Genomic DNA, 27824 nt, shown 5'->3' with positions numbered 1-27824 from the left:
ATCCTCTTGGTCCACAGACTCAGAAATTGTGAGAACCGGAAAGGGCGGGCTGTAGCCACTGTCAAGGGAAACATGCGGTGATAAGTGATAGTAAAGAGATAAGGAATTTCAAAGACCACGACCTATGACTGTCGAAAGATTGCTCACTACCGGCAGGGTTTAGTTTTTTGGTATCCAAGTGCTCTCGGTAGACAGATTGGACCGGTATCCCAGGTGCTGAGGAGGAAAAGGACTTGGTGGGGACAACCCGCAAGACCTTTTGCGCAGGAAACCACCGGAAAACGGAAGCGGTGCATTCTGGGTGTTGGTAGTCCTGAGGCTCCCAAGGCGCAGGCTCGTCTCCCCCCTCCCTTCTAAGGCGGCATGAAGAATGCGCGCGCAGCCTCGACGCCATGATTGGTTCTTTGGCCTCGAACCAGTTCTTTATCTGAGGTCAGGCCAGGCCCCGGACCCAATTCCAGGTATTTAGTGACCCGGGCCCAGTTCCTCGCGGCACCCTGAACCCGAACTGGGCGGGTCCGGGAGGAGACCAGGGGCCTGGCGCCGAGCATGCAATCGGGGCCATTCCCTCCCCTGAGAGGGGCGGGCCAAGGGGCGGGCTTAAGGACTGAGGAGAAGGCGGGGGGGGGAGAGGGAGAGGGGGGAGCGGGAGGGTTGGTGAGTGTGTGTGTGTGTGTGTGTGTGTGTGTGTGTGTGTGTGTGTGTGTTACACATAGAGAGACAAGAGCTCTCGTGTGTTTGGGTTACATTTGTGTCAAGGAGTTAAGATTCCCTCGGTTTCCTGTCAGCACTAACTATCCATCATCCACTCTGTGTTATGTCACCGTGATAGACATTGTGGGTACAAAGATCCCCCATCAGATGTAGGCCTCTCTCCCTCCTCATATCATATAATTTTATGGGGAAGAAAAGACATGTATCCACGGAGCGTTTACCTGAAGGATTATTTGATAGGTGCAGTGGCTAAATGCCACGTTAAATTTGAGGAAGGAGAGATTACTTCCACCTGGATGTGGGGGTGACTCTGGGACAGCACTCCTGCAGGGCCTTGAAGAAAAAGAGGAGTTTCAGTCGGCAGAGTTGGGGGATAGGATTCTAGATTTTGATTATAGTATTAGTAAATGCTCAGGAAAGGAAAGGGCAGTCTAAGAAACGGATTGGTATTGTTGAAATGTAGTGTGTCATTCCCGTTCCAGTGGGATGTCATATGAATTACAGCTGGAAAGTTCTAATGAAGCTAGTTTGTAAAGGACCTCTAATGCCAGAGTTAAGCTGTTTATTTATTTATTTTTGTGCAGTGGGGAGCCAGGATATGTGTCAGAGAAGAATCCTATTCACCTGTGTCTATCTAAGTGACTGTGAGTTGATTTCAAGAGCTCTTGACTTTGACCCTTTAGCATCATATACTGGACAACATCATTATACTAGATCTTTAGTTCCTGAAGGTCAGAGAACTTGTTTTATTCTTTTTTGTATTCTCTATAGCAACTTGTACAAAGGTTTAATCATAGTAGGTGTCCCTTGCTAGTTTGCTAAAGAACAAAATTATGATTCATCATATACCTATTTGCATAGTTCTCTCTACTTTCTGCACTTTAGGTTTCAACCTATTACCAGGTCTGCTAGGTCCCTTTTGCTGACTCCATCTTCTCTATGTTCATATCAGTCCTCCAGAGATTCTACAGGTGGACAGCCCTGGGCACCAGAAATAGGGTTCTCTACTGAGATCTCAGCACCAAAGTGAAATGACCTTGCCTCTGAGCTTTCAGGCCCTGGGGCACTGGATTCTATCCCAAGTGGAGAGACCACTAACCTGAAATTTTTGGCCATAGTATTAGAACATAACCTGGAAGAACGTGCATGTCCTGCTGTGGCTGTTGCCAGAACAATTCCTGACCATCCCATCTGGGTAAAACAGGACTGAAGTGACATTGGAACATTGAGAACACATTGAGGAGTGGGTGACTTTGAAGGATTGATATAGATGCTTGGGGAGAAAGGTGAGCCTTACAGAGAAGAAGGGGATATGAATGGTCCAGGAAAGAAATTGCATCTGGAACTGATTGCCAGAGCCTTACCCCTGTGGAAAATATTAATTTTTTTCTTACCTGGAATTACTTTTCCCCTTAGAAAATTTGCTTAGTACACCTTTACTAGGCAGATTGTCTATATCCATTGTTGGGGTGGAAGTGGACCTAGCACTGCACTCTCACTCTGCTTTCTCCAAGGCATGTTTCTGGAAAGGAATTGAAGGTGGTATATTCTACTGAACCCGTAACTTAATCCCACTCCTAAAAGCTGGTCAGGAAAGAATGGGAAATTTAAGATTGTGAGTACAGATAGTAAGGTATGCAACAGAATGCTTTGGCTTTCATCGATGCCATTCATAGAGTGGGTCTCACATTAATCATAATTTTCAGAATTGTACCTTGAGTGATCAGGTCATCTTTGGGAGTGATCTTTCATTGGAACCATAAGTAATAGATGCAACACCTACAGCTTAATAGCACCAAAAAGAGTGTAGGACCCAGACAGCAATGTCAGTAGTCCTTCTTCTTGATTCAGGATGGAGATGGAGTAGTTTCTGGACTTCACTTCACTTTACTATTCTTTCACAAAGTGTTTGGTGAGTGAGGGTGTAGCATTACACCAACTTTTCTGTGAGGATTTCTAGCCTATAAGAGAACCACAAGATAGGAGGAGGTCTCTCATGGCTTCTTTCTCTTCCCCAGGTCTGTCTTCTCAAGACTTTGCCTTTCCCCAGCAAGAGAGCACTGAGCAGGAGAAGATGAATTCTGTACTTCTGACAGCCAGATCCCCGGTCAGTTGGGTTTTCTCTCTCCTGAAATGCTTTATTTCTAGTCTCAAAGAGTGGAAATTTTTCTTTCCTTTGTCCTCAAGCTTTTCTGCCTAACCAAGTCTTATTAAGACACTTGAGCCCCAGTTGCTTGACCCCAATAGACTGGAAGTCTTCCCAGTTTGTCTGATGACTTTCTCCTCCTCTGCCTAATGTCAAACTATTTAGCAGATTATTCAGTTGTACTGTGTTCTTAGAACTGAGTTTGAACCTGTAAACAAAACAAAAGAAATAGAAAGCACAATCTTTGTCCTTTAAAGCTCATTGGAAAGACACAAACATCAGGTAAAATTTTTATTTTTAACATAGCTGAAAAAGTTAAGTAATAAAGATAGGTCTATGATTCAAAAAAAAGTAAGATGAAAAGACTTTCTGAAAGAAGTCAGATTGGAACTGACTTTAATGGATAAGATTTGGATAGTTATAGAGAATGGCAGAGGGTATTACAAGCAAAGGAGTAGAGTTGAAGTATCATCCATCTCTAAGAATCACTGAGGAGACTTCAGTGAAAGGTACATTATGGAAATAGTGAGAAATAGATTGGCTCTGTAATGGAGGGTCATATTGTGGAGGACCTTGAATGCCAGCCTGAGGAGTTTGGAATTGTTCTTGATAGAGAAAAGCACTGGATAGGGGGAGCTATTTTGACACATTTGAAGAAAAAAAGGTAATTGGTTCAGTAGAAGAGATAAAAGATGGGAGAGAGTCAAAGTTGACTCCAGGCCTTTTGGACAACTGGCAGAATGATGATTTTGGTAGTAAAGATGAACATGACTGTTGAAAGTACATAAACAGTAATCTAAACATAGCACATGTGAGGTTTTCACAAAAAAAAAAAATCACCACCACCCCCCAAAAAAAAATTTGATGTGCTGTGTTTCTTCTTGGGACCCTGTAGCAGTTCATTGCCCAGTAGAATGGCCCTGGAGGCACCAGTTCCTTAAGCATGAGTTTAGAGTTGATTGTTATTTTCTTTGAAACTGCCAGTTTATGCTTTTCTTGACAATGATAAAATAAAATAAAATAAAATAATAGCTGGATAATTTCTTCCTTGGGAGGTTAAATATACAATAGATGCTTTTATGGCTTTTTTGTTCACAGTAAATCAAATGCCATGGTACTTACCCAATAGGATTATCTGTCAAAGGACAGCTTTCACATTTGTCATTATTTGATAATCACATAGCACTAAGAGGAACAAGTTTCTTAGGTCTTTAGGAGAAAGCAAGGTTCACAGTTCATTGTATTTTCCAAGACAGCCCAGTGAAGCTGCTCAGTGGTTTATATTACATGAATTACACCTTATGAAAATAGTGTTCAGAATTAAGACAATGAAAATCTTTTGCAATCATTTGCAATGAATTTAAAACCAAAGAATTAATAGAGATTCCTATAGTCATTTTTTTTGGACATAGGATAATAGAATTATATGAAAGTATCACATTCTTGTAATCATTTTGCATAAAAACAATCTTAATTTACTCTCTGCTCCAAAATGTCTCCTATCCCCTTTTGTGCTGGGAGTATTCCATATTCACAAAACTCTAGACCAGTACCTACAGTTCAGTAATATATTTCAAACATAAACATGTTGCATAGCTAAATTAGTTGTAGGAAACACTGGCCTGTAGGCATTCAACAATAAATATTAGAATAACCAGGTTTTGTTACATTTGAGAATAATGCAGTAGAACAGGCACTGAATTTGCATCAAAAGACTTGGGTTCAAATCCTAGCCTACCTGTGTGACCTTGGCTAAGACATTTAACCTATCTGAGCAGCAGCTTTCTTATTTGTAAAATGTGAAAGTTGACCTCAGTGACCACTAAGGCCCCTTCCAGCTCTAACTCTGTGATCCTGTGTTCAAAAGAGGCAATTATTAAAAATTATATCTAGCATACATACAGTGAGTCAACAAATATTAAATGCTAGGCATGGAGATACAAAGACAAAACTTAAATAGACTCTGCCTTCAAGGGCTTACTTTCCATCATGGGAGATACATATATATATATGTGTGTATATATAAATATAAAACATAGACAAATTAACATTGGAGGGGAAGGCACTATCAGTTGTCCAGATGGTGAAGTCAGGGGAGGGAAGGGGAAGCCAGGGCAGGGGTCCTAATAATGGACCCCTGCTTCATCTGTCATAGTTCAGTTTAATTCAGTACAAATTTATTAAGTACCTACAATGTAAAGGCCTTATGCTAGATTCTAGAGATGCAAAGACAAAATGGAACAACTCGTAACCTCAGGAGCTTATGGTCTAAGGGGAAGAGAGGGAGAGGATCATATATACAATGCTAAGTACAAATTATGTGCAAAGTAAAATAAAAGTTATTTTGTTGTGAGGAAGAGTACTAACAATTAGGGGGAGGGAGGATGGTTCAGGAAAGGCCTCACATAGGAGATGGCATATGGACTTAGCCTTTAAAGGAGTTTGGGATTCCAAGAGTGGTGAGGGAAAAAGCATTCTAGGAATGGAGAAGTTTACAAAGGCGTGAAGGTGAGCAATGGTATAATATTTGGAGACCTGTGAGTAAATCAGTCCGGCTGGAACATAGAGTCTATGAAGGAGAATAATATGAAATAAATCTGAAAATATAGGCTGGGGTCAGATTTTGAAGGGCTTTAAAGTTCAGAGAATTTTCTAGTTTATCCTAGTAGTTAGCCACTGAAGATTCTTGAATGAAGGATGACATCTCCAGAGCATTAGGCATTAAAAATTTGTTTTTGCATATGTATTTGACATTTGTAAGTAGTGTGTTTGCGAAGGGGGTAGTAAAGGAAGAAAAGGAATTGTGGAGTTAAATAACTTTGGATATGGGAAGGAGAGAGAGTGAAGAGTTGAAGGTTCTGAATCTAGGTGATTAAAAGAATAGTGGTGCCTTTTGAAGAAATTAGGAAGTTAGGGTGAAGTAAGGGTAGGTTTAGAGGAAAGGAAATGAGTTCACTTTTGTACAAATCGACTTTGAGATACTTAATGGACATCCAGGTGGGGATGTCTAAGCAAATAGTTGGTGATATAGTCCTGGGCTCATAAGAAAATAGTGGCTAGATATGTAGACTTTTGAATGGGCTTTAGATATTCATCTAATCTAACAAGAATCTCCTTTACAGATCCCTCAAAAATGGTCATCCAGCCTTTCTTGAAAAACCTTTAGTAAAAGGGATCCTGTTATCCCCTAACATTCCACTTTGGGGCTTTTCAATTCTTAGTAAGGTTTTTCTTACATTTTTGCAGCTTCCACCTGTTGTTCCTGGTTATGACCTCTAGACACAAGAAAAATAAGTGTCTTTATACATAGCAGCTCTATAAATATATGAAGACAGCTATCATGCTCACATTGAATCCTTTGGTTTTCAAATTCTGAAAGAAATCTATGTTCTAAAAAAAATTTATGTAATTTACTGTATAGTATTGCATGCTCTCTCTGGTCCTGCCCCTTTGCCTTGGGCTCCACAGCCTCCCATTCACCTCCCCACCAAAAAAAGTTAAAAAAAAAAAAACCTCCAAGTGAAAGCAGGAGAACAAACTCTCAGGGAGGTCACGGCTGTGGATTGTGGGCTTTGCTTGAGACTTGCACCCTGAGAGAGGAAACCTTTGCTCCACTACACCCATTTGTCTAACTGTCCAGACTGGGTTTCTATCTGCCATCCGTCTATGCTTGGGTACCGCATATCTGTCCCTCTCCTTTCTTTGTCCATGTCCAGGCCTCACGTATCTGTTCCCCATGTGTTCTTAATTCCACCCAGGCCCCCATGTGTCTGGCCTGGGCCATATTCTTCCTCCTGCTTTCCCTTCTCTGTCCTCCCTTCCCTGCATCTGCAGGCAAATTTGCATTACAAAAAGATCAATTTATGTAGAAGTCTACAGAATGGTCCACTTACGTAAAGCAAGAACTATCTGTATAGCAAAATCTTGAGGACCTCCACCATACTGTTTGCTCTTCTCTGAACAATTTCCAGTTTAATAGTGGCCCTTCCTCTTATGTGTTGTCCAGAATTGAATAAAGTATTCCAGATGTGTTCTGGCCAGAGCAGAGGACAGCAGAAATGTCATCTGCCTAGTCCTGGGGAGGACACATTTCAATGCAACTTAAGATCACATTCATTACCTTTTTTGGTACTGTGTCTCACTGTTGATTCATATTGAGCTTATAGTCCTTTAAATTCCAAAGGTATTTTTCACACAAAGCTATTATCATGCCATGCCTCTCATATCTTGTAATTGTGAAGTTGACTTTTTTAACACAAGTATCAGACTTTATACTGATCCCTGTTAAATTTTATCACATTAGATTTTGCCTAATATTCAAGTTTGTTGAGATCTTTTTGGAGCCTGATTTTATCATGTAGCCTGTTAGCTATTCTTCCAGGTTTTGTGTCGTATGCAAATTTATTTATTTTTGTTTGTTTGTTTGTTTTTTGGCTAGGCACTGGGATTAAGTGACTTGCCCAGGGTCACACCACTAGTAAGTGACAAGTGTCTGAGGCCAGATTTGAACTCAGGTCCTCCTGCCTTTGGACTGGTGCTCTATCCACTGTGCCACCTTGCTGCCCCATATGCAAATTTAAGAAGCATGCTAGGTCACCCAGTGGATAAGGTGCTAGATCTGGAGTCAGGTAGACCTAGGTTCAATTTGGAACTCAGATAGTTACTAACTGTGTGACCCAGGGCAAGTCACTTAACCCTGTTTGCCTCAGTTTCCTCATCCATAAAATGAGTCAAAAAGGAAATGGTAAACCACTCCAGTACCCTTACCAAGAAAACCCCAAAAGGAGTCACAAAGAGTCAGAAAGGATTGAAAATGACTAAACAACAACATTCTGTGACTCCTTATAAGTCACTGAGGCAAAAAGGTAAATAGAACAGGGTTAAGGACAAATCCCTGGGATACTTCACTAGAGACTTTCCAAGTTGACATGAACCCATTCATGAATAAGCTTTGGGTCCAACCATTCAAGCCCTTTTGAGTCCACCTAATTATACTGTTATATAGCCTGTAGCTCTCTATCTTGTCTACATGAATAGAGTTTGTCAAATGCTTTGTTGAAATCTAGGGAAACTAAATCTATAGCATCCCCTTAATCTACCAGTTTAGGAACACAATTACAAAAGGAAATTTGATTAGTTTGAAATGATTTATTCTTGATTAAATTATACCATACTGACTTTTTATAGTCACTGTTTTCTTTTCTAAATATTTACAACTATCCCTTTAATAATGTACTGGAATTTTGTCAGGAGTTAAATTCAGGCTCCCTGGGCTGAGGTGGCAGACTCTGTTTTCTTCCCTTTTTTGAAAAGCTACACAGTATTTTTGCTTATGTACTCTTTTGGCACCTTACCTCTCTTTCAGAGTTCACTCACTATCCCTCAATTGTTCCATCTGTCATTTCCTTTGTAACCTGGGAAGGTTGTTTATCTAGGCCTAGTGACTTAACTTCATCAAGGGTAGCTAAGTGGTCCATAATTTACTCCATCATTAATTGCTTCTGTATGCTATCATGCTTTCTCTTAAGAACCCAGTTCCTAGGAATACCTTATGAGCACAACATGCCATCATCATAGGATCCAGAAAAGTAGAGGCCCTAACCACTTGGTACCTATCAATGGCAAATTTATACTTTCAGCTCCCTGAATTCCAATGATTCAGAATCATTCCCAAGGGTGAGCATCTTCCTGCTACCTTTTCCAGTATTCCCCATCCAATTCAATCCTACCATTTCCTAGTTTTACTCTCTCTGTCCTCTGTCCTCCTTTTGTGCTTTGGAACCCTTAGTGTCATTAACAAGTGAAATACTTGTAGACCATCTAACATTTAACAGAAAGGAAGATTACTTAACAATAGAATGGGAAGGATATTCAGCAAGGATACAGCATTGGTTCTGATAGATGTAGCCCCTGGTCAGAGAAGTGTGATGTCTGTTAAGTCTGAGAGGCACCAACTTCTCCTGGACCGGGTTTAGATGACTAGAAGCTGAGTGACCATCTGGAGGCCTGCTCATCTGAACTAGTAAATCCTGGAGGATGGTTTCCCTGTGTTTTAGGTGAAAACTAGCCCAGCCTGTGTAGCAGGGATCATCATTGATATTATTCTAACTATACCCTGCCTTTTGTGGCAAGATGCCAAAGGTCTCCTAGACCTTCCACCACTTAATTGGCTTGAGGGCCACTACTATATAGCAGTAACTTCTGTCATAAGAAGCTTGGTGTAGGCAGCATTGGAGATTGGTTGGTAAAATAAAAATTAAAAAAAAAAGCCAAGTAATATAAGTGACCAAATATGGAAGAAAACAAAGATCAGAAATCTGAGGCTATATTTACCCCATTCAGAAAGATCTTGATGATCTGGGCCATATGATGAATGATGCCAGATCTCTGCAGTTCACACCGGGTAAAGTAGTGAATATGAGCAAGACTAGCACTAATATCATCAGGGTCACAGCATAGATGATGACAGTCCCAATCACTGATCCTCATCATGGGTCAGGGTCCATGTAGGGAAGTAGCTAAGAAATCATCACCCTCTTGCATGTAGCCTGTCCTGGTGCCAGAGTCAGCACCACGACTTGTCCTGTAACACCACCCATTTATTGTTCTCAAGCCAAACAGACAATACGTCCCCATCCCTAGGAAGAGAGGTGACACCAAATCTTTACAACTTTAGAGACCTCTGCTGAGGGGCTTCCCTTTCTACCCTGAGAGCTGGTCAAGGACTTTCTATCACCTGCATCCAGGAATTCAGAATTGTTAGCTAATCAGCTAAGGGAACCCTCTTCTTCCAGGTTCATTATAATTATTCCACATTCATAATAATTATGTAGAGACAGCTTTATCTTCCCCATGCCATTAAAAAACAAGATACTTTCAGGGGCAGCTAGGTGGCACAGTAGATAGAGCTCCAGCCTTGGAATCAGGAGGACCTAAGTTCAAATCCAACCTCAGACACTTGACCCTTACTAGCTGTGTGACCCTGGGCAAGTCACTTAACCCCCATTGCCTCACCAAAAAAAAAGCAAAAAAAAAAAAAAAGATATTTCCCAACAATTCTAATTTTTGAACAGAAGAAGAAGGAAGGGAAATAAGCATTTGTTAGGTACCTGTCATGTGCCAGACACTGTGCTAAGCACTTTACAAATATTATCTCATTTGATCCTCACAACAATCCTGTGAAGAGGTGCTGTGTTTATCCCCATTTTACAGTTGAGGAAACTGAGGCAGGCAGACATTAAGTGACTTGCCCAGAATCATACAGCTAATAAGTGTCTGAGGCTAGATTTGATCTCAGGTCTTCCTGACTCCAGACCCAGTGCTTTATCCACTTCCACCAACTGCGTTGGAGAGACAAGCCTTTCTGAGGAATTGTCAAAACATCACAGGGGAAAAGAAAGCTGTTAATTACAGCCATTTCTTCAGGGTGTATGAAGCCCCTTAAGCAGTGGGGGAGAAAGGATCTTGAGAGCCTTGCTACTCTATTCCAGGGATGGAGTAAGAAAAGTCCAGTTGTGAACCAGAATTATGTTCAAAAGCAGCCTGTCATTATCAGGTAAGTCTTCTTGGAAGCCCGATCCAAGAAATCTCTGGAGGAAGCCATCTACCTTCCTAAGATAATGCCAGTTTGTCTTGGATCTAACTTCTGGGAGGCCGGACATCTAATCCCAGTATTTTGGGTCATGGTGATAAAGCCCTTTGGGCAGACATTGATGCCTTATCCTTAGAAGGATCATGCAATCCCATACTCACCACAGTTTGGCATCATTGCCCATATGTCCAGATTGATAATGGACTTACCTTCTTGACCTATGCCATTCTTTTGTTTGACATTCTTGACCTGATTGTTCAGTTCAACAGAGGGCATTTGGTGACTCTGATGGGTGCTAAACATGCCCTACAATCACCTCATATGTGGAAGACACTGGCAAAATTCCTCCAGTACCTTTAATTAACCAGGCCTGTTCCCTCCAGGCTTCAGATCCATGGTCATTGTCCAGGAATCAGTCCAGCCAAATGCCTTACCTGTGCTATTCCTAAAGGCTCTCTCACATGCCAGTCATGTGTTGCCCTATCTCAGCTCACTGGGAGGACTTGACAAGACATCTGTCCCTCAGGTTATCCTTTGTTATTGGATTGATTGATGGCTACTGAGGTCCATGTGTGCATGCACTTCTTGCAGTGGATGGAACTGTTAGTAAACCAGGAAAAATAAATTGGCAGAAGTCAGACACTCATAGGCAGGGTAGGCTAACAGAATAGGGTGTCAGGGCTAGGACTAGGGTAGCCACAGTCTCTAGTAGAGGTTGCTACCTATTCATGGACATTGACAGTAATAATATCAGCTCCTAGTACTTGTGACCCTACTCTGCTGCCCTGCGCTGCTGCTGTTAATGCTGGAACCTTTGAAATTGCTTCTGCTACTGGGGCCTTTGCTGCCTTCAGTGCCTGTGATACTGCTCACTCTGCTAAAATCTCTCTCCACTGTACCCACTGTCCATGTCTGTTGTGTTAGCAGATGTCAGTAGCTTGTTCTGGACTGCATCCAGGCTCATCTAGCCTCTCCCATGCACTGTATTTCCCCCAAACTTGACTGAGCAGGTTGGACCTTGGATTTTCTTAGTGCTGGTCTCTCACAGCTCATCCCTTGTTTGAGCCACCATCCAAAGTAGGACCTCTGTCACCATGGCCTTGTCTGGTCTGGCCAATGTTACATCATTGATGTAGTGGTGGATGTCATTGTCCTCAGGAAGTGGGGCCTCCTTCACGTCTCTGTCCACCAGTCTGACCCTAAAAGGAAGACTTCAGGCAGGAGCTGTGGGGAACAATTGTGAAGGTCCACTGGAGTTATTCCTAGGTAAATATAAACTGTTCCTGACTACTCAGCCACAAAAGTAGAAAAAAGCTAGTAAATTGGACTATCCTATTCCATTTCTGTGGGGCTTGGGTGGCCACCATATCTAAAAAGTCAGGAGAGGCCTCAGTGATTATTGTGACAATTTTGTTCAACTCCCTGTAGTCCACTGTAAGTCTTCAGGTTCAATTCAGCCTCCTCACTGGCCATGGGAGTTTATTGTAAGGATAGCTGGCTTAGTGAAGTATTCTGGCTTCTTTCATCCCCATAACTTAAGGAAATAGCTTTCACCTATCCTAGAATCTGGGATTCTTTGGGATTAACTACACAGGATGGCTCTGGCAGCTCCAGGTGCTTTCCATCTGACCCTACTCAAAATACCAGTCCTGAAATACGTCACAAGCACTTATCTAGTTACTGACTTCCAAGAATTCATGGCACCTCTTTCCTCAGTGGTCTGTCATCCAAAATCTCTTAACTGCTAAACCCAGTGGCTTTTTCTCAGTCCCCATTTTATTTGAACTTTCTGGGACACCATTCTCTCCTGGTTCTCCTGCTTACCTGACTGCTTCTTTTTAGTCTCCTTTACTGGACCATTATTCATCTCCTGCCTCCTTGGTGTGGTGCTTTTTAGGACTCTACCTTGGGCTTTTTTCTTTCTGTAGGCACTCTCTTGGAGATCTTACTTACTCCTATGGGTACCATCTCTACAGAGATGATGCTCAAATCTATATATCTAACCTTAATCTTTTTCTTGAACTCTTTCTTCAACCCACTTCCACCAACAACTCCTTGTCTTTTCCTGAATAGTTCTGTAGGCATCTCAAATTCAGTGTGTCCAAGATGAAGCTCATTATTTTACCCCTTCAATCCACCACTCCTCCAAACCTCTATTTCTGTTGAAGGAACTCTTGTTTTCAGGTGCCCATGCTGTCAACTTTTAGCTTTCCATGACACCTGTCAACTTTTAGCCTTCCATGACTTTTTATTCCTTCATTCACCATATCCAATCAGTTCTCAAGTCTTGTTGATTCTCCATAATTTGCCTTGAACTCTTCTTTCCACTCACATGGAGAACATTAAAATTCAGACCTACATAACCTCTCTCATGGGCTCCTGAAATGGCCTCCTAATTGGCTTCTTTCCTTTTCTCCCCTCTCTGAACCATCCTCCATACAGCTGCCAATTAACCTTCCTAAAGCACAATTCTGACCACGTCACTCCCCTGCTTAAAATCCTTTGGTGACTCCCTTTCCCCTCTAAGGTTTGATATGAGCTCCTCAGCTTAGCCTATATGGCCTTCCACAGTCTGCATCCAAACTGCCAACATTTCATATTCAGGTACTCTGTGTTTTAACTTAACTGCTGCATTGTATTCCCTAAGCTCAACATTACATAGCCCAACTCAATAGAAACCACCACCACCACCATCACCACCACCATCCATGCCTAGAATGAACTTCTTCCTTCCTCTTCTCCATCTCTTATTTTTCTTCAGGACTGAGCCCAGCTTCCAGCTCCTCTGTGAAGCCTTCCCTAAACCCCACTCATTTTTAGTGCTTGCTGTCTCTTCATATTATCTTTTATTTTACTTCTCTGCATAGATGCCATACACCCCCACAAGAGATCTAGGCTCTTTAAGGGCAGGTACTATTTTTGTCTTCATATCCTCAGTGCTAGGCATTTGGCACATAATTGAAGTGAATTACCCATTGTGGCAGATAGACTGGTCCATGGGGTAGCTCTGTCAGGATTTGGGGGGAGCAGGTAAGCCAGTCCCAAGACTCCCAAAGGCACATATTCTCTCTCCTTTCCCCTTGTCACATATGAGGGTTGTGTTGGTCAGGCCAAGAAAAAAACTGGAGGGCTCAACCTTGACCATAACTAAAGTCAGGTTTTATTTTTGGTCTGTCATGAAAATATATGCTGCTCTGAGGCCTTCCCGAAGTGTTGGAAGTTTGATCTCAGTTATGAAAGATCCATGACTATAAAGACAAGTGTGTAAGACATCTTCACCACTCACATTCCCTCTGGATTATACTCTTTGTCCTGGCTTCCAAGCAGATCTCTGAGGCTCTACACTGAAGCCCTCATAAGGGTGTCATTCTGACCAGCGTATGCCAACGCTGACAACAATGTAAAACTGGCTGAAAGACCTATTGGATATGGGTGATGTCCATGATACTAATTAAGCTCTGCTGCCCCGTGCTTAGTACTTTCCCAACGATGCTCATCTCTGGTGCACAGCTCCAGCTGAGCTCCTCTACTTTAGGCTTCTTGTTAACGTATTCACTACTCTAACAACCTCTTCTCCACTCATAGAGAAAGGAGGTTGTGGCCTTTCTGGGTACTCTTAGTGAAAGTGTTTGACTAGTACCAAAACATGTAAGTCCTCAAGCTACTGCCATGTCTGGTCCTTGAGACTGTAATCTTTCCACACTGTCAGATAATACCAGTATCCTCTCTGTCATTTTTAGTCTAGGATCTCCCTTAACTCAGATTCCTCCTGTGACCCAACATGAATGGAGGCTGGTCGCTTCTGCTATTGTGGCAATTCTAGAGGATGTGCAGGTTTAAGGTAAGAGATGTGGAAAACGGAGTGACTTTTCCAAGACTACAGTAACCCTTTCTCATACGTTACTTGATTGAGCCATCCACAATTATAAAGAGCCCTAACTAATTCTCATCAAGGACCCAGCAAGGCCTTTGTACTGATAAATAAATGTAGTCTAACCAAACCTAATTTGATTTTCTAGTACAGGAGCACCTACTGTATGCTGGTTTCCAACTGCTCTGATCTGCTGTCGTGATTGGACCAAGGCTCATGGTGTTGCAAACAGTCTTACTTTTAGATGCTGAAATAAAACTTATCCAAGGGGCTCATTGATTAGGTACTTCTGCCAACTACATAAGGAAAGACAATGAACTTCTAGAGTTTGAATTTTATGTCCCAAGCTCACATTATGCAGTTGGTATGGTGGAGGCAGTGTCCTCTTCTTATCACAGTGGTGGCAAGAATTCTAAACCAGAGTTTCTTTCTGATCACAGTCTTTCTTTTATTACAGTGACAGCAAGAGTCCTGTTCTTGTGCTACCAAAACAATCAAATGCCATTCCTTTGTCTCAACTAAACTCTATCTATAGTTTCTACATACTCTGTGTATACGTGTGTGTGTGTGTGTGTTCCCCCCACCCCTCGATAGAATATAAATTTCTTGAGGTTTGAGTCTGTTTTGTTTTTGTCGTCTTGTCCCTAGTGTGCCCAAGTTCTAGAAGCCCCTGGTACATAGTGGTGCTTCACAAATGTTTGTTGTATAAATTAATCTTTAGGCACCGCCTACAGTACTAAAGCAGGTGATTTAGTTCCCCACATTTAAAACACTAGTAATTTTTTTGTCTCATACATTTGTTGCCCAAGTGTCTAGGTCCTCCTTTATGCTCCCAGTTACTTTAGTTCTAGAAACCCCTCCTATTTTCTCAAGGCCCCAGGTACAATCAAGATGCAACACATGAGCTCCTGACTGCCCTCCTAGATGTACAGCAGTCAGGGTCACACACAAAATTTGACAAAGGAAAAAAGGGAAAACCCTAGACTACCATAGCTGAGTCACTCAAAGATTTTCTGAAACCTTACCTACTGTCTTCTTCCTTACTCTTACACATCTCCTGGTCTAGCTGTATGGCCAATACAAACCCTCACAGGTATTGGGCTTTATACTAACAGTGACAAGTAGATTTGGATACCTGCTAGGTCTAGGTCAAGTCCCTGATGCTCGTCTCCAGTGTACAGGCTCAGCCAAGTTCCAGTCCTGTGTTTGCTGATGATGATTAGAGCTCTGCAGAAGTGGAGAGCCTTGAAAGGCATTGTGTTCCTTCTCACCTGAATTCCTCAAGTAAAGCCTAGATAAACCCTTGGCAGTAGTGTGGTAGGAGAGATTCTCATTCAGGTGCAGGTGAATTAAATGGCCTCTGATTATTCTGTGGACAGTCCATCCTTCATGCAGTTGCAGACATAATCTTACTAATCCTAGATCTGACTGTGTAATTTTTCTTCTCTGACCAGGTATTTTCTGATCTTATTCTGTACTCTCCCACCTCTTTGCATCGATGTAGACCATTCTGCAAACTTTAAATAGACTCTCCACCTAATCTCTGCCTTTTGAAAACCTTTTCTTCAGATGCACCTTAGATGCCATCTCTTCTGTAAAGCCTTCCCTAATCTCCACAGCACAAAGTGATCTTTCCTAAAACTTTCTTAGAGACCTTTGTCTGATTATTTTTGATGCTCCATCATGTTCTGTCTTATAGGATGGTAGATCTAGAGCTGGAAGAGACCTCAGAAATCATAAAATCCAACTCCTTCATTTCACAGATGAGGAAACTGAGGTCCAGGGAGGATGAATGACTTGCTCACCTTCCACTTATTTTGTGTATATGTCATAGCACTATCCTCATTAGCTTGTAAGCTCCCCATTGCAATGCCCATTTTTCATCTTTGTAACCCCAGCATCTAGTACAGTTCTTATACACAAAAGACGACTAACATGTGTTGTTTGAATTGAATTAGCTGTGATTCTGATGTTGAGCCCTGATCATCTGGTCTAGCTGTATGGCCAGTTCTGGGTTCCAGATAAGAAAAAGGAGGACTTAAAAAATCAGTAAAGAATGGGGACTGAGTTATTAAAGATAAACCCAAGACTCAGCTCCCTGTGTACCATTGTGCTGGATACGTTTGGGCCCCTGTTTTTTTGCCTTCACTTTATTTAGAAATTAAAAACCTAGATTGAACTGAATAAAGCGAATCTGTGACCACTCCCATGATTCTGCCATAGCAGCATGAGTAAATGAATTAATGAAAAACCACGTGCTATGTGCCTGGCTCTGTGTTAAATGCTAGGTATACAAAAACGAAGAAGCTAGAGAGTCCCTGCCCTCAAGGAACTTCTATTCTAGTAAAGGAAGATGTCACATAAAGGGGAGATAGATGTGAAAAGGGAGATGAGAGAGAAGAGGGTAAATACTAGTGGCATGACTTGGAGATGATTGGGAAGTATGTAGTGGGCTAGGAACTGGGCTAGATAAGATGAGAGCTTATCAATCAGAGTCCCAGAAGTAGGAGTCTGAGGTCTGATTGGGGGAGAAGGAAGGCCAGAATAAATCCAATTCACTTACCTGGGAACAGGAAATGTAAGGTACCAAGACTTATAGTAGATTCCAAGATGGGATAAAACTGACCCACCTTGTACTGGCCGAAAGCAAAGCGATCAGAGAGAAGAAAATGCAGGAGCCAAAAGACACTGTTTTTGGCAAAACTCTGAGCATAACTTCCTTCCCTCCCTGTCAAAATTGTGTATTTTGGATATATCTTACATCTTCTTATATGGGTACCTGTGTTTCCCTCTGTAGAATGTAAGATCCTTAAGAGCAGGAACTGTTTTGTTTTTGTCTTTGTATCCCAATGCCTGGCACATAGTAGGCACTTAATTGTTGGTTAATTAGTTAATACAAAGAAGATAGAGTAATTGAAACAGACTTTAGCACATCTTAACCCCCCAAGAGACCAGGGAAAAATGTTGAAAGAGTGTTAGACAGGAAAGCACTGAAACAAGTCATGAATGGCTTTTCTTATGCAGACCCACTGCTTGGGTTTCTCAAGAAATAACAGACCAAAAACTAGCTAGTGTGCTAAGCAAAGGGGAATCTCTGTAGCTACTTATCATTTCCCACTTCCACCTCCAGCACACCAGAAATGTAGTTGCTCCATTTCTCCCAGAAGGAAGTTGGATAGATCTTAAGAGTATAAATATTGTCAATATATAAGGGAAAGGGCATTAAAGGGTACAGAGATACAAGACAGACCAGGTGGCACTCCCAACAGTGCTTAGCCTTTGACAAACAGATGAATGATGTAGCCACTAATTGAGTCATCACTATCTTTAAGGTTTTTAAGGAAACCAAATAAAGGGAAGGGAAGTGATGTATCTTGGATTAACCCAGTCAGTATATGGTGGTAAAAGATCACATAGTAAGAGTCATTGGAGATAGTAAGACTGGTTGTGGCTGATTGAGGTAGAAAGGCGGTATAGCTTCAGTGTTTTGTCTCAGGTCCTCCCCGCATACCCTACCCTCCCACCTCCCTCACACTCCTCCACCCCCGTGCCATTTTCATAACTGGGGAACAGTTCACAGAATACTTGTTTTGGTCCTCAAGGGTCAGCAAATTATGATCTACCAGCCAAATCTGGACCACTTGTTTTTGTATGGCCTGTGAGCTCAGAATGTAGATTTTTTAAAATTTATTTTTAAAGAGTAAAAATATTTTTAGACAAAATGAAAGTTCATTCTTAACTCGTAAGCCATACAAAAACAGTCAACAGGCCAGATTTGGCCATGAGCCATAGTTTGCCAGCCCTTGGTGTAGGTCATAGCTTGTACTACTCTGGAGCCCACACACAGCATGCACTAGAATTGAGGAAGTAAATAATGATGGAAGTTGTTGTATACAAGCTAGTTCTGCACAGCTACTTGAATTAGTCAAGGGAAGGTCATCAATAAAGGCTGTTGAGGTCATTGATGATTATGATGGCAGACAATGGAGTGGAGAAGAAGATTGAATCAGGCACTGAAGTCATCACAGAAAGTTAGACACTAGCCTAGAGGTCAATAAATGAATTTGAAATGGTTGGGAGAAAAAGTGGCAAACAGATGTCATGAACTTCAAAAGATAAAAATCAGAGTAGTGGTCTGGAAGCAACAGTAGAAGCAGAAAAGTGTTCTAACTTCTTGTTCTGGGGTTTGGGAGTAGGGTAAGAGGACTTGGAGAGGGTTACAAAGGATGCTTTGTCAAACCAAGTTAAAACCTGGGTGGGTAAAATTGGTTAAGCTGAGAATAGTAGAGCAACATCTGCCCAATACACTAGGCACGGAGGACCTATGTAAGCATTGAAGAGAGAATGAATCAGAGTGAATATGTGTTACAGCTAGACTAAAACTTGGTTCTGCACTAGTCTCCTGCTTCATTCCTTTAACTGTAGTGATGTATTGCTTGAGCACTAAGTTGCTGATGCTTTTCTTAGCTAGCCTGAGCATTTCTTTGATGATTCTTTGACACATTTGACCAAAGAAAGATGAGGAATAGAGTCTGAGTATAGCACATTTTCTTGTCATACCCTACCTAAAGTAAAGAATGTTCAGACATGTTGCAGTTGTGTAGAATATAACATTGCAGAAATTTCTGGATGTCCTGATATTCTCTTTCCATCTATCCATTAGCTTATAGACAATATATTATCATAAATAAGAACTGTAGCCTTGCCTTCTTCTGTAAGCATCTGCTAAATTTATCTATGAATCATGATTCTTGGTTTTATATTATTTGCACTGGTATCCTGAACCACATCCTCCAAAAACTACAGACTTTCTGTAGAGTGGATGGAAGATTCAAACAGTTTCTTGTGACACAATGGAAAGAATTAACCACCACAAACTCGGTGTGATCACAGATTTGGCTGAAATAGTAGTAAATCCATTTGAAGTCTAGCCCCTTGTGATACTAGAGTCATGAGGAAAAATCCTGAGTCTGCTAAGAGCATCCAGGGTCTTCACAAGGACCTTTTGGTCTTCTGCCACTGATATCTACCCCTATAACAGCCTGATCCTATTCCAGCCACTAGGAATGCTGATAGATCAAGCTTTTAGACCATCAGGTGACCTGCTGATAAAGCATCAGACTGTGCCCTGAGGCCCTCATGGCAGTATTGCAATGTCATGATCAAAAAAATAAAGATGGAGCTTCTTGTGCTTTTCTCCACATACTGTAGGCACAGATAATAGCATTTATGAGGGACCCCAAAATATGTACCCCCTTATGGTAAAACAAGAAGTATATCACCTACAGTGTATTAATGTATCTGCTACAAGGATGGGCTCCAATGGAACAAGCAGTCTGCCACCCGTATAGCATTGCAGGGTTGGTGCTCTTAAATAGGTTGATGGTCTCTGCCTCAGACAGTCCTTGACTGAGTAATTTCTGTGCAGCCAGGTTACATGCCATTTCTCTTGTCTCTCGAAATGCATTCAGCTTTGATCCACCAGACATTGACAGGGATAAGTTCGCCTGGAGCCATGGCAGGACTCAATGAATGATCTTTTGAAACATTGTGGTTTAGTCATTTATTGGAACAGTTTAACCTGCCATCATAAAATATTCTTATTAGGAGAACACCAGTGTCAGCTGAGTGAACTCCAGTGATAGGCCCTAGGCAATCGAAGTGGTACAATGGAAAAAGCACTGACATCAGAGTTAGAGGACCAGGGTTCAAATCCCCTCTCTGATGCTTATTATTTTGGTGACCTTAGGCATGTGACTTAACTTCTACGGGCCTCAGTTTCTCCATTTATAAAATGTGGAGATTAGATAGCCCTTGTGGTTCCTTCAAGCTCTAAATTTATGATTCTTTAATCCCAAAGGCAAGAGAGGATATGTGGGTTTAACTCCCCCATTGGCCAAATTGAATATCTGAATGTTATAAACACCAAAGCAATAGAATATTTATGATAAATATTGTCTATATTGTAGACCCATAGTCTTACTTATCTAATATAGTTGCTGTGAGTAAGGCCAGGAGGCTTGCCAGCATGTCATTCTTTAAATGCTAGAAAATCATTGTTGCATTGGTCAATCTAGATGGCATTTCTTGGCATGCAAAATGCCCATAATTCATATGTGTATATATACACATACATGCATATACATACACACATGTACACATACATATACACGTGTGTGTGTGACTGTGTTCTACTTGTTTGAAGCTCTAATCCAGTTAAAGTTATATGCCCTACCTTCCCCACAAAAGTCCAACTTTGTATAAACTTTAGCCCTGGACCCTTCCTAAAATGTGGAATGAATAACAGTTGTAGACAATAATTCTCAATAAATAAAAGGATACAAATGCCCTCCTTGAGCATGAAGAAAAATAGGATCTCAGATGGTATGTATATAAGTCTCAGATAAAGTACTTCCATGAATAAGAACATTTGTATTACATAACCCCTACCACTTCTGTTCATTTAATGTTTAGATGACAAAAGATTGGTAGGGCAGTTTTGCTTGCTAGTATTCGTTGGGCTCTACCCCAGAGATTCTTTGAGCAAGGCGAGTACTGCTAATATAGATTCTTGGAAGGCCTTGAAGGAAGATACATACATAGTGTTATGGTCCAAACCAGGACTTTGTGGCACTATAGCCACTGCAATCTGAAAATAAATACCTGCCCCACTTTGTGGGTACATTGATTATCTCCAATATCATATTGCCTAAGTGGCTATCCTGATTGTATTAAGTTTTTTTGAGGTAATATGATATTGCTACCCTCCTCCTCCAAATAGCAGTTGCAGCATCAGGCTTCATTAATAGAACTATAATATACAGAACAAGGGAGATCTGCTTTTTTATGGATTTACCAAACTATATTTACAGTGGGGTATTGTATTTTATGTGCCACATTTTGATGAGGCCATGGACACACATATATGACATTTAAAGGAAAGCAAATAAATGTCATATGGGAAATGACTGTCTGAACTGGGAATGTTTGGACCGGAAAAAAAGATTTAGAAAAGACATTACAGCTACCTTCAAACAGTTGAAATGACTATAACATAAACTATGAATGTGATTGATTCTTTTTGTTTCAGATGGAAGAATTAGAAACAGTAGGTAGGAATTCAAAAGAGGCAGTTTGCTCCTCAATAGAAGCAAGAAAACCTGAACACTTGTGCATGAAAATGAATTGGGCAGCTTTATGAAGGAGTTATTCTTTAATGTCTTCAAACTGAGATTAAATGATTTCACATGGTCAGTAGATCAGAGAGATTGTAGAGCATAAGTATTCATCCATTGGATGGGAGGTTTGTCAGATAGCCTTCATGATCCTTTCAGACTTTTAAGGTTCTATTAATTCCATGAGGTCTTCACTTGCTTCCTTTACCTAGCCTGGTCCCCTTTTATTCTGGATCATGTGCACTTACTTTCTATACTTTCATAACTTAACGCTTTACCATACTCCAATTATGCCATGTCTTCTTTCCTCTCTGACAAAACTGTTTTCTCATCAAGGACATTGACCATGTATCTTTCCTATTTTGAACCTCCTATTTAGTCAGGAATGGTGCTGTCCACATAGTATGAAATCAGTAAATGATTTACTTGGAATGTAGACATCTTTGAAAATTATCAGAACTTATAGTCCTGTTCACTTTTTCTGACACTAGCAACTCTCTCCAAGGCCATGTCAATAAATGGTGCCAGGCTGAACATGAGTGTGTTTGGCATTTCAGGAATCATTGTCCTTCAAAGATGTGGCTGTGGACTTCACCCAGGAAGAATGGGGGCAACTGGACCCTGATCAGAGATATCTGTACAAGGATGTAATGCTGGAGAACTATAGAAACCTGGTCTCAGTTGGTAAGTGTGGTTTTCCTATGTGTCTTAAGGTTATTTTGTTTCCCCAGTCATTAAATGGTATAAAGCTTCTCACTCTAAAATATTTATCTGTTCAGAGACTTGGGACTGAGTGATTAGAAATTCTAAATTCACTTTAGGCACAAATACAGGGTGTTCCTGTTCCCTCTTTCCATGTGAAAGTTTACTTCTTAGAGTATAAAATAGATAGCTTTGTTGTGCTGTCCATATTGCTGTATTATCTCATCCTTCAGAAGTTCCAAGGAACAACCTAATACAGGAATAATTTTTACCCCTAGCACAAACATCTAAGTTCTTTGTTTTTCCCTCTGAGCAGGACATCAAGTTTATAAGCCAAATCTGATATCCCAGTTGGAGCAAGGAGAGGAGCCTTGGATTATAGACAGAGAAATCCCAAGAGGTGCCTTCCCAGGTAAGTGAGAAAGACCCAAGCAGAAGAATCACTTTAAGGAACAAAAAGGATTGTAGTCTTTAGCTTTTGTAATTTTCTTTGAAGCCATGTAGGCATATGGATAAGAATGAGGTCATTTTGGCATAAACTCCCTCAAATACCTTGAGCTTATTTGAGTCTCTAATATGTTGAAGTAATCTTAGAGTTGAAAGAGATCTTAGAATACATCGAGTTCAAACTCTGAGAATACAAAGAAAACAAAATTATACAATCTTTACCTTTAAGGCACTTATATTCTATTGGGAAAGATGGTATGTCTGAATATATTTATACAGAATAAACACAAAATTAATACATAGTGGTTATGGAGAAGAGCATTAACAGTTGAGAAATCAGAAATAATCAAGTTAGGAAGAACAGTTTAGGGGCATGACAGAGAGATAATGAGTTCAGTTTTTGGATATGTTTATTTTTTGGTTCTGATGGGAATGTCCTTTGGGCATGTGGAAGTATGGATCTTGAGCTCAAAAGGGAGATCAGAACTAGAGATAGAGATGTGAGAACATAAAGAGGAGTTAAAGTGGTGGGAATAGATTAGATTGCCAAGGGAAAGATTATAGGGAGAGAAGAGAGCCAAAGAGTGGAATGCCCACACCAACAAGATAGAGAAGATGAGAAAGAGTAGAAATGATTACAGATGTAGAAGAAAAACCAGGATTATGTGGTGCCCCTGAACCTGAGGAAAAAGAATCCATTAGAAAGTGGAGGTCAGTAATGCCAAAAGCTGAAAGAGAGATCAAAGGGAATGAAGACTTTAGAAGTCAGAGGTAGACGGGTAAATGATTTGCAGGGTTACACCTCCCCAGCATTCAGGGTAGAATTTAAAGCTTGGACATTTGGGGGTTTGTGCCTCCATGAGGTCTCTTTTTAAGGTACACAGAGGTTCCTTGATTGATTAAACAAGACTTCAGGTGTCTGTGCTCTAGCATTTTGGGCTTCAGGAAGAAGAGGGGCAAAATGCTTCAGAAAAGATGTCCAATACTCCCAGCTTTCCCAAGATCCATGAAGATAGTGGCCCATACGATACTAAAATACACCTTAGAAGAACAGTTTATAGGTGGTCATTTATAAAATAAGGATTGCCATATATCAGGCAAGAAATGTCCTGGTTAAAATAGCTTCATAGGAGTTTGAATGTAGATCGAAGCATACTATTTGCTATTTTTTTTTCTGTTGTGTTTTGTTTTCTCTTCCTGGTGGTTCCCCCTTTGGTTCTAATTCTTACTTACAACATCACTAATGTGAAAATATGTTTAATATGAATGTAAATGTATAGCCTATATCAGATTGCATGCTGTCTGGGGGAGGAAGCTGGGGAGGGAGGGGGAGAAAAATTTAAAACTCAAAAACTTATGGAAGTGATTGTTGATGATTCAAAATAAATTAATAAAAAAATAGCTTCATAGGCACCCATGGGACAAAGCCAGTGGCATAGGTCAAACACTTCCCCCAAAAAATGTATTTTGATTGTCCCTATATTAATAATCAATAAGCATTTTTTAAATACTTCCAATGTGCCAGGTGCTGTGCTAAGTGCTGGGGACACAAAGAAGGGCAAAAACAGTTTGTCCTCAAGGACCTCAAAATCCAAATGGGGAGAAAACATACAAACAACTACATAGGAATAAGATATATATACAGGATAAATTGGAGAGAATCCCAGAGGAAGGCACTTGCTTAAAGGGGACTGGGAAAAGTTTCTTGAAGAAAGAGATTTTAGCTGAGACTTGAAGGAAGCCAAGGAAAACCAGGAGACAGAGACAGGAGGAAAAGTGCCAGGCATGGAGGATAGTGAAAATGCACACAGTTGGGATATAGGGTATCTTGTACAAGGAACAGCAGGAAGGTTGCTGTCACTAGATCACAGTGTGTGGAAAGGAGTAAGGTATAAAAAAGCTGGAAAGGTAGGAGAGGCCCAGGTTATAAAGGGATTTAAAAATCAAGCAGATAGATCAATAAGGCTGAGGACTGAGAAAAGTCCATTAGTTTTGGCAATTAAGAGATCATTGGAATGAGCAATTTCATCTGTATGGTGTGATCGGAAGCCAGACTGCAGAGTTAAGAAGAGAGTGAGAGGAAAAGAAGTAAAGACACCTATTATAGAAATCCTTTCAAGGATGTTTGGCCTTGAAAGGGTGAAGAAATATAGAACAATAGCTATTGGGGATGGACAAATCAACAGAGTTTTTTAAGGATGGAGATAGATTTATTTGTAGGCACCAAGAAAATAGCTAGTAATCAAAGAAAGATTAAAGATTAGTAAGAGAGAGGGGATGATAGAGAGGAAGTACTAGTGAAGGGAAGGAATAGGATCACTAGTGAATGAAGAGAGGTTCGCCTTGGCAAAGGAAGGGCTACTTCTTCATGTATAATGGGGGTGAAGGAGGAGATAGTGGTGGTAGGTAACTTGGTGACATGATATGAAAGAGGATGAGAGAGATTTTTTTTCCCAGACATTTTAAGACACAAAGAACACAAAAGAGAATTCCATATAAAATTGTGAAGTTTTGCTATGTGCGTTTTTTTGTTTTGTTTTGTTTTTTTGGTGAGGCAGTTGGGGTAAGTGACTTGCCCAGGATCACACAGCTAAGAAATGTTAAGTGTCTGAGGACAGATTTGAACTCATATACTCTGGACTCCAGGGCCAGTGCTCTATCCACTGCGCCATCTAGTGGCCCCGATAAGAGAGACTTTTGACAAATGGCCTATTTTTTTCAGTGAAACATGGCAAGTTTCTCAGCTGATAGGATGAGTTCAAGGGAAGCTATATCAGGTTTGAGGAAAGATGAAAAGGTTTGGGAAAGCTGCTCTAGTGAGTGGAAGTAAATTGATTTAAGGACATACTAAAAGGCTTGCCTTGCTGCAGTGAGGGTTGAGGGCCCAGGTCAAATTATAAAACATAAATTTGTATTGGACCCAGTCAAGCACAATTTCATTATTTTCTTAATTTTTATTCAACAGCACATGAATAGGAACAAAGGGAGGAATAATGGGAGTAATCCAAGACTAGGGTTTGGCAGGAAAAGATTGATAAGAGGGTAAGGAACTTAAGAAGAGGAGGATAGTATACAGTTGGATTGGTTCACCAAGGGATCAAGATGGGTAAGGGAGGAGAGTATAACTTGTGCAGAGGTGATGACCTGGGAAAGAACATGAGGGTTAGATGGATTAGAAGTCAGAGTGAGGATGAAAGACAGGATTAGGAGTCATGAGGCAGAGAGAAAGATATAATAATAAAAGATTATGATCGGATAAAGGAGTTTCAGAGTGCATGGAAGGAGAACACTTGTGGGTAATGGAAAGGTCAAGGGTATGACCATCTCTGTGTAGCTGAGTTGAAGTGATGGATAAAATCGTGAAAATTTAGTAAGTTTAAGAACTGGGAAGTTACAATGCCTGAAGAAGTATCAATATATATATGTTGAAGTCCCCTAGTATCAGGGTAGGAGTTGTGGAGGAGAGACTGTGAGCCCGACACTGAATTCATTGAGGGAGGAAGGAGAGTGTCCTGGAGGTTGGTAGATAATAGTTACCAGAATCTTCATTGGGTAATAAATATAGATTGAATGATCCTCAGAGGAGGAAAGGTTATCCCCTTATCACTGTCCCTTTCTTTCTTTCTCCATCCTTTCCCCAGACACCAGGGCCATATTTGAAACTTGTCAGAGCATTGTATTCATTATTACTATATTTGTTCTCCTTTTCTCACTTTAGTCATTCCTTTCTTACAGCCTAAGCAACAAGTACACAGTTAGATTTTTCTTTCTTTCTTTCAGACTGGGAGATCAGACCAGAAACCAAGAAGTCAACTGCAAAGCAAGACATTTCTGAAGAGAAATCATCCCAGAAGGTAACAGTGGAAAGATTCCCAAGGGATAGCATATGGCATTCTAAGCCAAATGAAACCAGATCTGAAGATCAACTTGGGGCCCCACAAGAAATACATGAGAGATATCTAAAACAAACAAGAGTTGCCCAGAATAAAATCCTACCTGAGAAGAAAGCCCCTGAATGTAATCAGTTTAATCTGGACTCAGTTCTTATTATGGAACAGAGTGTTCCCACTGGAGAGAGATATCATGAATATGATATATATGGAAGGACTTTTGAATGTGATTCAGACCTAATTAGCCATGAGAAAATCTGTGTACCGAAGTCTTACGAATGTACTGAATGTAGGAAAATTTTCAGTAAAGGTGCGCTCCTTACACAACATTGGAGAGTCCATACTGGAGAGAAACCCTATAAATGTAATGACTGTGAAAAAGCTTTCAGTAAGGCTACTCTCCTTATACAACATCAGAGAATTCATACTGGAGAGAAACCTTATAAATGTAATGAATGTGGAAAAGCTTTCAGCCAAAGTATATGTCTTACTCGACATAAAAGAATTCACACTGGGGAAAAACCATATGAATGCAATGAATGTGGGAGAGCCTTTAGACTGCGTGGACACCTTACTCAACATCAGAGAATTCATACCGGAGAGAAACCCTATAAATGTAGTGAATGTGAGAAAACTTTTAGTCAGAGTACAGATCGTACTCAACATGAAAGAATTCATACTGGAGAGAAGCCCTATAAATGTATTGAATGTGGGAAAGCCTTTAGATGTAGTACACATCTAACTCAGCATCAGAGAATTCATACTGGAGAGAAACCGTACGAATGTAGTGAATGCAGAAAAGCATTTTGTGATAGGTCATCCCTTAATAAACACCAGAGGATTCATACTGGAGAGAAGCCCTATGAATGTAGTGAATGTGGGAAAGCCTTCATTCGAAGTTCAGACCTTACCCAGCATTACAGAACTCATACTGGTGAGAAACCTTATGAATGTAATGAATGTGGAAAAGTCTTCAGCCTGCACGTACATCTTACTCGACATCAGAGAATCCATACAGGAGAGAAACCTTACAAATGTATTCAATGTGGGAATGCTTTTAGGCACAGTTCAGCCCTGGTCAGACATCTGAGACTTCATAGTGGAGAATAATCCTAGGAATTTAGTAAATAAAAATGTTTCTTTTGGACTTAACCCATATTCAAATATCCTATGGTCATAATAGTTCCAGCTATGATTTTGTTTGGTGTACTTAAATGAGAAATATGCTGCTTCTTCCTCATCTCTTTCCCCCCTGTATATCTTTCTCCCATAGTATATTTCCCAGTTT

The 27824-nt window shown here is 40.7% G+C and overlaps 1 protein-coding gene across 9 annotated transcripts; it reads left to right on the top strand.

The window, feature by feature from the left end:
- The first annotated feature begins 313 nt into the window (after positions 1-313).
- On the top strand, positions 314-27824 carry LOC114046915 (zinc finger protein 501-like). Of its 9 annotated transcripts, XM_027867536.1 has the most exons (6): positions 314-461; positions 1299-1358; positions 2733-2821; positions 22055-22181; positions 22516-22611; positions 26427-27824. In XM_027867536.1, exons 1-6 carry the CDS (start codon positions 371-373, stop codon positions 27644-27646), a joined length of 1683 nt encoding a protein of 560 aa, XP_027723337.1. In that variant the 5' UTR covers positions 314-370; the 3' UTR covers positions 27647-27824. The 9 variants fall into 9 exon arrangements, with proteins under 9 accessions (XP_027723337.1, XP_027723338.1, XP_027723346.1 ...); XM_027867537.1 differs by lacking the exon at positions 1299-1358; XM_027867544.1 differs by lacking the exons at positions 1299-1358; positions 2733-2821 and adding an exon at positions 14192-14292 and having other exon boundaries at positions 403-461.

The sequence above is a fragment of the Vombatus ursinus genome, unplaced genomic scaffold (genome assembly GCF_900497805.2).
Source record: "Vombatus ursinus unplaced genomic scaffold, bare-nosed wombat genome assembly UNPS02014786.1, whole genome shotgun sequence".
Classification (NCBI taxonomy): Eukaryota; Metazoa; Chordata; class Mammalia; order Diprotodontia; family Vombatidae; genus Vombatus; species Vombatus ursinus.
The sequence above is the reverse complement of the archived record's forward strand: the minus strand, read 5'-3'. Positions and strand labels throughout refer to the sequence as shown.